This window comes from Octopus sinensis, linkage group LG1 (genome assembly GCF_006345805.1).
Source record: "Octopus sinensis linkage group LG1, ASM634580v1, whole genome shotgun sequence".
In the NCBI taxonomy this organism is placed as follows: Eukaryota; Metazoa; Mollusca; class Cephalopoda; order Octopoda; family Octopodidae; genus Octopus; species Octopus sinensis.
Genome location: NC_042997.1, coordinates 106,266,630 through 106,281,122, shown reverse-complemented (window position 1 = coordinate 106,281,122; position 14,493 = coordinate 106,266,630). Strand labels below are relative to the sequence as shown.

At 34.7% G+C, this 14,493-nt stretch overlaps 1 protein-coding gene across 5 annotated transcripts in view; it reads right to left on the bottom strand.

Annotated features, from left to right (window-relative positions):
• Positions 1-14,493, bottom strand: part of LOC115211160 (ankyrin repeat domain-containing protein SOWAHB) — a 161,817-nt gene that overhangs the window by 109,099 nt on the left and 38,225 nt on the right. For 3 of the 5 annotated variants that reach the window (XM_036503466.1, XM_036503464.1, XM_036503465.1), the window contains exons 4-5: positions 12,660-12,803; positions 2,976-2,996 (exon numbers count right to left, since the gene is read on the bottom strand). The exons of 1 other annotated variant lie outside the window; for it this stretch is intronic. In XM_036503466.1, the coding sequence (XP_036359359.1) occupies positions 2,976-2,996; positions 12,660-12,803 (165 nt within the window). The remainder of the gene's footprint in view (positions 1-2,975; positions 2,997-12,659; positions 12,804-14,493) is intronic. One more of the 5 variants, XM_029780094.2, reaches the window with a different exon arrangement.

Here is a 14,493-nt window from a genome sequence, read left to right as displayed (position 1 = left end):
TACAGCTGATATTTAAAAGTTAATCTATATTAGTTGATAAATACATATAAATACAGTTTTGAGGTTGGATATATGATAGCCTTTTACAAGAATTAAACCAGACATTTTTTGCTTTACTGGAAAGATGTTAAATGGAGCAAATGGATCTGATTCAGTGACGGCGAAGTTCTGAGAACTGAGTGGAAGAATGTGTCATTGAATCTGAAGAGAAATGTGTACACTGCATATGTGAAGAGTGTTATTATATATGGGGGTGAGACACAAGTAATAAACATCAAACATTCTGATCCTTGAAGGAAGAATGGAAAGAATGGAAATGAGAATGCTATAATGAATGAGTGGAGTTTTGCTGAAAGAAAAGGTAAACAATGAATTGCAGAAAATGATGGAATTAGAACTCGTGACAGGTACTGTGAAGAGAAACAGGATAAGATAGCTTGGCTATGTGTTGAAAAGATAAATTTAGATGCCTTTAGTTTATCAACAAATTTTGGTGTGACAGGTATTTACATATGGCAGTTTAAGAATTAGTATCTACATTTATACAAACATACATATATATATATATATATAACGGGAAGGTTTACGAAAATAAACAAAAGACGAAGGCAGGTTTATGAAAATAAACAAAAGACGAAGGCAGGTGGAGTACAAACAAATAATGTATTAGTATTGTGCTCAGGAATAGAAATAAAACAAGTCTTTTACGTTTCGAGCCTACGCTCTTCGACAGAAAGATACACAGAAAAGAAACAAGGAGAGAAACAAGGAGAAAAAAAATTGGGTGTAGGGGCTAACGATCCAACATGGCAACATTTACATATATATATATAAATGTTTTTAAAAAAAAGCGAAACAAACCATGAAAATAATACAAGCCCTCAATGGTGAATAAATTTTGTAAAGTATTTTGACACTTTTTAAAACATCAATTTTAAAAGTTGTTTAGCTCCCAAATCAACAAAGATGTTACAGTTATATGCATCCATTTGCTTTTCTCTTGCTTTTGTGGTATAGTGCACTGATAACTACATTATCTAATTATCCTTTACATATTTTTAAAATCAAGAGTGAATTTGAAGGAAATTTAGATACTATTTCTAGCAAGTTGACTGACTACATAGAAATTTTCTTTCCCTGACACTGTATAATCAAAATAGAATTCTTTCTTATTCATGAAGATCTATGATTAGAAGGGAATGAAATAAGAAGGTTCAATTTCTAAGCCTTGCTGAAGAGCATTAGTAGAATACCATAAGTCTTGATTCTCTGATGTATAAATTTGTAACTGGAATTTTACTGTGTGCCTATAGAAATGAAGGTACTGATGCATTGTTTTCAAAACTACGATAGCAACATTTGTTGCTATCGTAGTTAATCAAACATAAATCAACACTAAGTAGATTTCAGAATTGTAATCAAATGTTTTCTAGTAATGATCAAATGTTTTCTAGTAATGATCATTGTTTTGTTTTGGGGAGGTGTGCTTAGATAATATTTTCCAATGTATCCTGTTTTTTTTTTTTAAGATAGTAGGCTGTAATTTGAAGAGGATTTAGCTGTTATTTTTACATGATTGAGCAACCATATGAACTCCTTCAATAGCTTACCTGCAAACAGGTTCTTTCTTTCCTTTATTATTTTCTTTAGTATGGGACTGCTCTAAATAGGGGGAGTACTCTAAGGTTGATGAGTATTTTGCTACACTGACTTCTGGGCACACATGAAAATGGAGTCTTGAATGTTGTTCTTACAAAACAATAAGCTATGGATTTACTATACATGATGAAAGAAAAATAACATGAAAAAACTTTCAAGACAACTGCTAAAACCCAATGACCCTTATGAGCTTTGCAATTTATGTGAATGCAAGTGTTGCAGTTGTTGGACAGCCCTTTATAAGCTTTGTTTGAACATATCTTTCACATAGAGACTCTTAATCAAGTATAGCAATACTATCTTCATTAAGACACATATAGTAGATTTGCTGTGAAAATTATTTGCTACAAATTATGTATGTCAAACCAGTTAATTCCTAGTTACTAACATGAAGGAATTTGTAATTATCTTAGAAAGGAATCAACTCAAACAGTGAACTAAATTAATTAGTCTATTATAAAAAGAAAGACCAGATTTGAGTTTAGCACTTTCTTTGTTGATTAGTGTTATATGCAATCTCATTATAATAGAGGAAGCCATTCACAACAATTAACAAACTTTGCTAAGTTTTTATCAGGAATGTAGCCCTGTGTTCTGTGTGTACTTCTGGAGAAGTATTATATTGTTATTTATGGTTTTATGTTGAATAAAGCCTTTAACCCTTCAGCATTCAGATTACTGTATCAAATATAATACATATTTAATTAACATTGATTTGAATTAATTATGCATTATCTTTGTAGTTTTGAAATTTCAATGATGTGATTGTTTATGTTTTGAATGACATTGTTGCCTAGGAGTGAGAGATCAAATCTGGCCAGTTTGAAAATTAAATAGGCGGAAAATTTTGGGCCAGACATAGTTGGTTTAAATGCTAAAGGGTTAATAAAGACTTTTTCAAGTGGTTGTATTGTTTGAATTAAGAGATACCTATTTAAAAATAAAAACCCCCAAAACATTAAAAATGATAAATGAGTGTGTTGATTTTGCTGATACATTAAATAGTTTAAGCAACTTCTAAGGTTGAGCCAGTGAGAAAGGCTTTACATGGTGGTGTATCAGTTTGATAGAAATAGCAACCAAATATTCTTCACATTACCTACCACACATCTACAGTTTTAAATAAAGGATATGGTATATTAGATAATATAGTTCTAGATCTAACCCAAATGTTGAAATGGTTACAACAGGAATGCTTTTAATCACAAGTCTCCTTGATCAGCGTTGACCTGGGGCTAAACAACAAGAACCTTTGAAGCTCCCCTTTTTTGACATATGTGTGTAAAGAATTTATACAAATGTGTGAGTATACCCGCCTTTAGAATCTTTAAAGAATGCTGAAAAAAAAAAAGCAAAATGAAATATCAAGCCAGAAAAACAAACAATAATATTTAATAAAAACAACCGAAAGACAAAAGAAAGATAGAAAAAAAAATCTATAAACATTTTTCTTTCAAAACAAAAATCAACAATAACAACATTGTAATTTGAACAGGCTACAAAACCATGCATGATTGGTAACGAGAACCGAGAAACTGCAAGTGTAATTAATTTTCCATGTTGTGAAATACAAGGTGCAAAGACATGCTAATTGTATATATGGTTAATAAGTCAGTATATACATAATAAGCAAATGTCAAAAGAGAGAAGAGGGGTGGTAGGAGAGAGAGAGAGAGAGAGAGACAGTGCAATGGGAGTGTTGGTTATTGTGTTTTATTTTAGCTTAGTTTCTCAGATCAATATTTTCAACTTTTAAATGAGGTGTGGCTGGGGGGTGGAGAAGAAATGGTAAATAATGGTGGGTGTGTGTGTGGAGGGGGGCAATGATGATTGTGAAAGAGGAATGGGGAGGAAAAGAAGGATAGAAATAAAAAGGTGTGAAGGAGGAATGAAAAAGTGGGAGGAAGAGTAAGAGAGAACAAAAAAAAAATATGCTATAGAGAGATAAGGTTTATTTGAAGGAAGACTGAGGATTGGAATGAGTGAAAAGGGTGGGGAACAAGGGAAAATGAAAAATAAAAGAGAAAGAGAAAAAGAGAGGGAGTGGGAGAAAGAGAGAGGGGGAGAGAAAGAGGGAGGGAAAGAGGGAACGAAAGAGAAAAAGGGAGGGAGGGGAGAGAAAGAGGGAGGGAAGTGGAGAAAGAAAAAGGGAGGGAGAAAGGAGAGATAGAGAGAGAGAGAGAGAGAGAGAGAGTGTGTGTTGTTAGTGTAATGGTGGAATGCAGAGGGAAAGAGAAAAGTGTGAGAGAAAGGTCAGTTTGAAGTAGGGAAGAGAGATAGGAAACTAAGAGCAAGTATGAAGGAGGAAGAGAGAGAGGTAGAGGTAGGATTAATCAGAAGAGGAGAGGAGGGGGTTAAGAACTATATAGAGACAAAGAGAGATTGGGGAAGGAAAAAATGCAGAGTGTGCTGGGGTGTGAAGGAAGGGTGAAAGGAGCTAAGGACAGTTTTATGGTAGAAGGGAAAAAAGAAAGATAGAATAGTATAGAGGGGAAGGTTGGTGAGAGACAAAAGAGAGAAAGAGTAATAGTTTGAGGAGAGAAGGGAAATGAGGGTGGGATGGGGTAAGGACTGCATACTGGTAAGAGTGGCTGTGGAGAATCAGGTATGACAAAAGAGAGCCAAAGACTATAAAAAAAAGCTGGAGATTAAGAATGAAAAGAGGTACCTAAAAGAGAAAAAAACCAGTTGAGAGTAGTAAGAGGGAAAGAGATGGAAAAGTAGCATGAAGGTGCATGTGGGTGTGTGGTGTGAGAGAGAGAGAGAGAGAGGTTTAATTAGACAGGGATCAGTCTTAATAGAGCAGGTGTAGATAATCAGTCGAATGACTAGCCGAGACCTACAAATCCCCAACTTAAGATAATCTGTGTGTCTAGATAGTGGATGGTGATATCATCATCACCATCATCATCGTTGTTTAACGTCCACTTTCCATGGGTTGGACGGTTTGACTGAGGACTGGTGAGCCAGAAAGCTGCACCAGGCTCCAGTCTGATCTGGCAAAGTTTCTACAGCTGGATGCCCTTCTTAATGTCAACCACTCTGAGTGTAGTGGGTGCCCTTTATGTGCCACTGGCATGAGGGCCAGTGAGGCAGCATTGGCAACGACGACACTCGAATGGTGCTTTTTATGTGCCACCGGCCCAGGAGCTAGTCAGGCAACAACATAGTAAAGTTTATGTGTCAACATAATGTGACAGTCCCATACAAGGATAATGTTACTGTTATTTAGCTCCAGGGAAACATCTTTTCCAGAGTGACCCTTGATGGACCTGACGGTTGGATGAATTGTTGGGTCTATTTTGGAGATGTGCCTCACCAACATTTACGACGTCAACAACAGGGTGGAGGAGTTATGTTGTGGGCTGGTATCATTGGGTACAGAAGAGAATTCAGGGCAGTATGAGGGGGAACGGTGGTTTCAAACTATGGTACAATGCGAGCAAGTTCAGAGTAGAGAGTAAGTCAATTACATCGACCCTAGTACTCAGCTGGTACTTATTTTATTGACACTGAAATGATGGAAGGCAAAGTTGACCTCGGTAGAATTTGAACTCAGAACATAAGGAAGGACAAAATGCTGCTAAGCATTTTGCCCATGTGCAAAGCTCACTGCCTTTATGAGGGGAAATATTAAAAGGTAAACTTATGCGTTCATAAAAACAAGTGAGCTGGATGAATGATAATTAAAGTAGTATGTGATGTGAAAGGAGTGCTGTAAACTGAAAAAACAAAGCGAGAGAGAGAGAGAGAGAGAGAGAGAGAGTTGGATTTGTAAATAAAGAAAAAACAAACAAAAATATCATAAAAAAAACTCCAATGTTTAATAACCCTCTCAATAACATAACACTGCTTCTCCTAGCAGCCTTTGCTGCAATTTGTTAATTTTGCTTCTGAAATAAATGTTAATTCAATATGTTATGCTTAATTAAGACACAGATACACATTTTAAAATCATTAATGATTAATTTTAGCTTATTTCTTCTTAAATTGTTTTTTAGTAGCAGATTTATGAGTGACTATGAAGGGAAGAGAGAGAGAGAGAGAGAGAGAGAGAGGGAGAGAGAAAGAGAAGGGGCAGAGAGAGGGGAAAGAGCACTGTTTTTGCAAGAAATACCTATCTACATATATAAAACAAACTGTTTTAGATTGCAATTAATATTATGCAACACATACACTAGCTAATTATCATCAAGCTAACCATATCTCATAATTAGCAGTTTCAACAACAAAATCAAATCCTTGAACTTTCATTTAATCCACTCACATACAAATATATAGCAATATCTGCAAACTATTACAATCAACAACCCCAATACTACTATACGTTCTTCTGAACCTCAATAGCCATTTTACCATACTGCATAGCTTTGCTTTAATAAATACTGTCAATAAAACAAGAAGTACAGTGTGGACCAAAATGATCTGACACATTTGGAGGCTTCATAAAAGCACAAAATAAGAAATAATGAAAAGAAAAATTTTATTTTCTGAATGTACATATAATGCCATTTTATTTCATTAAGTTTTAAAAATTAAATCAGCTAAATGCTTCCCATCATTGTCAACACACCGTTGGAGACATTCATGAAAGCTATCAATAACTCTATGGATCATTTCTTCTGGAATGGTGAAATGTGATTTCTTCTTGTGGGGGTATTTAAAATCAAAAGTATTCAGTCATTGCCCTCGATCTATTGATGAATTAAAACATGCAATTTGTATAAAAATAGCAACCATTCCAGGAGAAATATGTACATTCAGAAAATAAAATTTTTCTTTTCATTATTTCTTTGTGCTTTTATTAAGCCTCCAAATGTGTCATCATTTTGGTCCACCCTGTATAATCTCTTAGATACAATTACATCACATATCAGACAGGCAAGTACCTGGCCGAATAATTAAGAAGTTTGCTTTACACTCGTGAAATCTTTGGTTCAATCTTACTGTCTGATTCCTTGAACAAATAGCTTCTACCACAACCTTGGGTTAGCCAAAAAGTCTGAGTAAAATTGTACAGATGCAAACTGGATGGACATCCATCAAGTGAGATATACTTTTAATTCCAAAGGCCAGCCTTTTCATACATCATAATTTTTTATTCTTGAACTGGCTCAAAGGCAGTGGGCTGGCAGAATTGTTAGCATGCTAGACAAAATGCTTAGCAGTATTTGGATGGTTTGACAGGATCTGATGGTTCCAAGGATTGCATCATATTCTAGTCCAGTAGTTGCTTTGGCATGGTTTCTATAACTGCATGTCCTTAACACTAACCACTATACAGCATATACTGGGAGCTTTCTTTTTTTATGCCACCAGAAGTAGTGAGACCATCATACAGTTTGCATGACTATTAACATAGAAGAAGCACATGTCTGCTAACATATGTAAGAGTGTGTGTGTGTGTGTGTATGACAGGCTTCTCACAGTTTTCATCATCCTAACACCACAAAAAATATTGGTCAACCAGAGGCTATAGTAGAAATAGACATTTGTTCAAAGTACTACAATGTGGGATTGTACCTTTGAACCCAATGATTTTGAAACAAACTAAACCACTCAGCTACACTGATTCTCCCTGAAGATTACATTAAAAGTACAAATGGCAGTTGAAACTTAACCTTTTACTTTATAATATAATGAATGAATGGTTCTGTTGATTAGACAAGTGGCATACTCTCCAGTGAAAATAACAGGAGACTGTCTGAGGCTATTGGTTCTTTCATTTGACATTTCGTTTAACATCCTCTTATGATTTGCAGGAGATATATATTTAGCCTTATTTGTGAAAAAAACCTCCTGTAGGCACTGTAATATAAGGTTGCTGGAGTTTGAATTCAGAGAATAGCTATGTGGGACTAAATATAGCATGTAGTGGGACGTGTAGTGAACAAGAAGTTAGGTTAATAAACATTGGTAGGTAATTATACTTGGTAAGCAAGGTTAAAATAATATTGGCCTCAGCAAAGAAGTTTGTAGAATTTGGCAGTATTTTATTGGTACATTCAGAAGCTATAGATGTTGATCCCTTAATTTCATAAATTAGAAATGAAATAATGGGTTTCCCAACATTCTTCAGCAAAAACAGTAAAGAAAAGTCTGTTTACATAAGATAAGTTTGATGTTAATCTTGTAAACGATGGTACAAAATTAGTGAAGTAACAGTTGTTAGGCTGGTAACAGTGGTTGACAGGTTAAGAAAACAAGTAACATGTTATTGCCACGTAAGTCTAAAAAGCTCAAGGTAACCAGCAATTTTAGGAGGAAGGTTACTACAGTAATACACACACACACACACATGTATATAAATATATAAGTATATACATATGAAAGACACCAAAGTAGGTGTCCAGTCTGTGCTCCAAAGTCACTTGTTAAATTTGCTACCACCTGAAACAAAATATTTCTTTTGACTAGACTAAAGGTTTTATGTTTAACCCTTTAGACTCAGATTATTCAGTCAAATGTAAAAAGTAAAGACCCTCTTCAGTCATGAATGATCATGGGATTGCACTTAGAAAATTCCTCTCTGATGTACAAGTCCGGGCAAGGTTGTTTATGGAAGACTAGCAGTCAACCAAGCATACCAATCTCCTCTTTACACACCACCAATGTTGCCCAAAGGAAAGGCTAAGGCCAATATATCTTGCCCCCAGTGATGTCACAACTCATTTCTACAGCTGAGTGAACTGGAGCAATATGAAATAAAGTGTCTTGCTCAAGAACACAACACACGGCCCAGTCCAGGGAATCAAACTCACTACCTCATGATTGTGAGCCTGACACACTAACCACAGAGCCATGTGCCTTCATCAGACATAATGCTTATTCATTTACACTGTTTTGAATTAATCATGCATTATCTCATTAGCTTTGAGATTTTGATGATATGATTACTCTTTTACTTGTTTCAGTCATTTGACTGGCCATGGTGGACCAAATCGACCCCAGGACTTATTCTTTGTAAGCCCAGTACTTATTCTATTGGTCTCTTTTGCTGAACTGCTAAGTTACGGGGATGTAAACACACCAGCATCAGTTGTCAAGTGATGTTGGGAGGACAAACACAGACACACAAACGTATACACACACACATACATATACATACATATATATGACGGGCTTCTTTCAGTTACCGTCTACCAAATCCTCTCACAAGGCTTTGGTCGGCCTGAGGCTATAGTTGAAGACACTTGCCCAAGGTGCTACGCAGTGGGACTGAACCTGGAACCATGTGGTTCGTAAGCAAGCTACTTACCACACAGCCACTCCTACGCCTTCTTATTTTTCAGTAACATTGTATGATAGGAGTGACAGGCCAGATATGGCTGGATTGAACATATAATTTGTAGAATATTAGTATTAAACCAGCCATATCCAACCCAAATAATCTGCCTACAACATAACTCTAAAAATAAACAATCATGTCATTGAAATCTCAAAGCTACAAAGTAATGCATGACTAATTCAAATCAATGTGAATAAATAAGGATTACATTTGACAGAGAAATCTAATACTAAACGAAGTGGTTATTTTGACATCTTTGCTTTTCTTAATAGTATTAAAGACTTAAGGTTATAGATAAACTGTTCAGGTTCCAACAGGTAGGGATTTGGACATAGCTTTTCGCTGTGTGCATGTAACACCCTTTAAATTTTCAGATTGTGTTTTACTCTTTGCAGCCATAGAATTTTGGCCATGGTGGATGGTACCTTCAAGGGTTTAGTCAATAGTATTGACCACAGAGATTAACGAGTATCTGACTGAAATATGAACTATGTGTAGAATTGTTAAGATACTGAGAAAAAAATGGGGATAACATAAACTAGTCAGTGTAAATATAAACACACACATATCATCATCATTTATCAACCACTTTTCCATGCTTGCATGGGCCAGACAGAATTTGTTGAGGCAGATTTTCTATGGCTACATACCCTTCCTGTGCCAACCCTCACTTCTTCCCAAGCAAGCTAACAATTGCCTTTAGCCAGACATGTTTCCATCTATCAAATTTACCAAGGCTATATTATATATATATATATATATATATATATATTATATATATATATATATATATATAAACCATTCATGTATCACAAAAACATCATTGAAAAGTGGGTTTACAGCAGTATTTGTCCCAAGATAACATCTCTTAAGGATGGGGTGTGTTTAAAAACACAATATGTGTGTATATATATATATATTGCAGGGAGATGAAAACTGTTCTCAGATGTCTATAAGAGATGTTATTCTTGGACAAATGCTGCAGTAAATTTGCCTTTGCAAGATGTACTCATATTAAATATGACACACAAAGGGCTATTTTAGCAATTCTTCTATTGCACACACACACACACACACACACACATACATATGGCAAACTTCTGCACATTTTATGTCAACCAAATTCTATGTTGTCAAGGTGTTGGTCAACTAGAGGCTATAGAAGAAGACACTTGCCTAGGGTGCTCACATTAAGATTAAACTATGTCATTGTGAAGCAAACTTCTTAACCACATATACCTGAATGAGTGATTAATTTCTTCAACTGGAACTACACAACACATTTGTATGGTTTGAGTCAACTGAATAAGCTCCACTAAATTGCTGAAAGTTTTGCACTTACCAATATTTTTGTGATGTAAAGCATCCCTGCTGGGATTTGGACTCAAAATGTACACAAGTGGAACTCAATACAATCAATGTAGACAAGTGGAACTCAATACATTGCAAAACCATTTCTGTCATTTTGGAATATTTATTTTAAAGAGTACACTACTGATAGTAAGAAAGGGTTCAAAAAGTAGGTTTGGAAATTACAGGGTATATGATTTTTGTATTTGGTTTGCAAGATTCTTGATATGAATTTGTGTGTTGAAGCATGTTTTGTTGTATCTCAGGAGGGTCATTATGCCAATAATAAATACACACATGGGTTCGATGTCACTTCAGACAAACCTGAAGCAGAGAGAGCTTGTCATTGATGAGGTTGCAAATTGTGACAAAAGTTACTTTGACAAACCCAGCTGATTGATTAATCAACTGAATAATTAATAAAAATAAAGTGGAACAGAACCAGTGAATATGTTTATTATTGGCATAACGACCCTTCCAAGATACAACAAAACTGATACTTAAGTTTCACCAAAACAGGTAGAATTTAAAGTCAGGGAAAAAACAGGTGCTGTGTGTTGATTTTTGTGGTTTTATGAACAGAACATAGGAGAAATTGCAAAGATTGAATAAAATTACATGGAAAGTATGTATATCAAGTGTTGGTTACATCAATGCATACATGAATGCTTATATGTATAATTCCTGAGCCAATGAAAATAACCTCTAAAAGTTACCAAATCTTCCTCAAACTTCACCCTACCATTTTAAAAATGGATGAATATGCTGGATAACTTGGTTATGGATATAATATTCCAGAACAGAAAATGGAATGATGGAGACAGGGATTATACCAACCACTTAGATGACTACCTACGTACCACAGGTTTGATTGATCAGGTCTGACATGAGTCTAAACAACAACAAACTGCTGCCAAAGCGACAATGTCAAGATCACTGATATATATTATGTTGAAAGCTAATCTGTTTGTCTATCTCAAAAACTCAAACAATGGAAGAATAATTTCAATTTGAAAAGAATACAAAATGAGCTGGAATATTGCCTTTATTTTCAGTCCAAATACAGGCATGGAATGGAAAAGAAATAAATGATGAGAAAGGCAAAGAAAGTACAGGAGAGTACTGAAAGAGTGAAGATATGTAAAAAAAATTTTCATTTTGTTTCCTCTTTTTCACATTCTATAATTAGGTAAGAAATAAAACTATATTATTAATAAAAAAAATATATCGATGATATGATAAATAACCATGATAGATTTACACCTATTTTCCACTTAGGTAGTGTGAGGTAAAAAGTGTTAGTTGTCTAGATCTCAAGACATAACTGGAACAACAGAGATAAGATGTGAACTTGGAACACATGCATGAAGATTTCAGAAACTTATTTAAATGACTATAATGCCAAGTCACAAAAAAAAAAAAAGAAAAAAAAAAGAAACTGGTTCAAGAAAAGTACATCAAGCCTGACCAGTTCACTAGAAGCACAAACTTCAATGGAAATGTTTTTATGTTTCTTTTAATTTTTTCCTTTTTTTTTGTTTTTCTGCTCCATCAATGCTATGTACTAAGAGGGGAAAAGACCACGATGAAGTTTTATGATAAGCAGAGAGAAAATGAACTCATGAAAATAGAAAAGAGAGACAACAACAAAAAGAAATATGAAATGAAAGAGTAATGAAACATTAAAGCAGTAAATGAAGAACTGCTGGATTTTACGGTAAATGGATTCATGCAAGCAAAATAGAAGTTGAATGAAAGTGGCGACAACATTTATGTTCAAATTTGGCTGGTTGGTCATAAAGACAAAAAAAAAAAAAAAGTGTTCCCCCAAAACAAATGCCATCTGAAGAATGATTAATGGTAAAAAAAAAAAAAAAGAAAACATTCAGTGGTGCCAGTGAATAGATAAAAGAATAAATGTACAAATAAAAAGGAAAACAGAAGGCAAGTGCAATGAAATGTGAGATTTAGAGTTGAGAATGAGCACTCTACAATAGATGGCATCAGAGATGATGAGAAGAAAGTGCAAAAAGCGTGGTTATAAGATGAATGAGCAGAAAATAGCCAAAGAGAAAAAAATAAGGAAATAACAATGAGGATGACAACAACAAACAACAATAATAACCTAAAGCAATATAGTTGACAAACCAGGTGTACTTTTAAAGAAATGAGCTAATTTACTGCAATATGAGTTAGTCACAAGAGAGAAACTGAGAGAAGATATGCAAGTAAGAGAGAATGAGAGAAAAAGACAGAATTTATTCAGATATGGTTAAGTTTTCAGCCAAGAGAAGCTACAACACACAGGCAGCTGTTGTTCAGAGATGAAGAGGAAGATGATGATGGTGTGGGAGCAGCTTACTTTGTCAGATTTTGATTTGTCATGCTTTCGGCTAGTTAGTTTCTGCAGGTCACTTTCTGATTGTAGTTTGTTCAGATGTTTGGCTTGGTCCTTAACGCTTCTGATACCAGATGGAGCACCGTCAGATGTGTCTTTTTCAGATGCCTGCAAAACATCACACTAACAAAATAAGGGAATCACAAACACAAGCAATCAAAGATGCATTTCACTTTGGAAGGATGATAGACTGAGCTGGCATACCGAGTTTGTTTTCAGTCCAAACAAAGTTATGGAATGAAAAGGAGATGAGCAGGAAAGAGAAAAAAAAAACAGAAGAGAATTAGAGGAATATAAATATGTAAAAGAATTTTCCTTGTGTTTTTCTTGTTCACATTCTATAATAATCTCAAACAAAATCGTGCTTGGAACATACACAGGCCAGAAATAAATAATCATAAAAGAACATAAATGTGCGTAGTAAAATCAAATTACAAACAGCTATGTTGCATGAGACTAGTAAGGTCTATATATGGATATGTATATATAATGTATATAGACCCCACCATAAGTACATACATATATTGTAGACTGTTTTGTAAGATCTTGTGTCAGAACTAATTGGTGTAAGATCAGATATGTTCATGTTTACACATGACATGAGTTAAAATAGAAAGAATTTTGTTATTAAAATATATTGAAACCACAGATCAGAAAGGTCTATAATTTACTACAATTTGATTTACTTCCTATGCAATTGTTACACTCCTTAATGGTACACCAATTCCATAATAACAAAAGGCATTGGTCAGATAAGGATGGACTATCTTGATATATAGCAGTATAAGTCAACTTATAAAGGATTGTTAACAGAATACATAGGTAAGGTGAAGAATTATGAATAATAAAATACAACATAGGTCATGTCAGAAAAGTTAATGTTACGACCCAGGTCTTCATAAGTGAAATTAATTCACTAGGTCATTGCAAGTGATACAGGCTGACGGGACTTTGAATCCAATCCATCAGCCATCAGAAACAAACATTTTGAAGTGTAATAGCCAATAAGAGATCGTCTTTCAGTAGATAAAAAAATAAAACTATATAATATATATATAGTTTTACATACTAATAAAATAGTTTTAGGCACCTTATCCTTTGTTTTCTACATGCACCCATCAACATCAATCTCAACAGAAAAAAATGTTGGTCTTTTTAGCTACACATACCAAAACACCATGTGTTTCAAAAGGGTTAAATACATTATCAACATAAACTTAAATGTGCACACGTTTTACTTCTTGCATACAGTATCTTTATATTTCACCAAATCTTCCTTACATTGCACAAACATTGATAGTTGTAACCCTGAATTTCTGGTGGTGGAAGGATTGATGATCCTCAAGGTCAATTCTCTTTGTACCACAAAGAAAGTGCACAAATGCTTGATGATAGTTGAGGGGATTTTACATCTGATCAGATGTTTCAATCTAACCACCCCACTAGTGGGTACAGTACTAGCATGGTAAGTCCTGTGTATGCCATTAGGCTTTATTAATGTATTGAATTATTTTATATTTTTGGCACTGTTTTAATAATAATAATAATGAAATTATTGTATACAGTGCTCAGGTGAACCAGAACTTGTCAAAAGTGCATATAAAGAATATGCAGTAATGTACAAATGTCTGGAAAGTGAACAGTGTATGAGTCAGATACATGCTTGCGTGTGTATGGATGGGAGAAAATCAGGTGTAGTGTTAGCAAATCTCAGGAAGCATGGAAGTTTTGAAGGATGCAGTGCTCCGACAACTAACAACTGATGCCGGCAGTCTGTTCCATGCTTCAGCAACTCTTA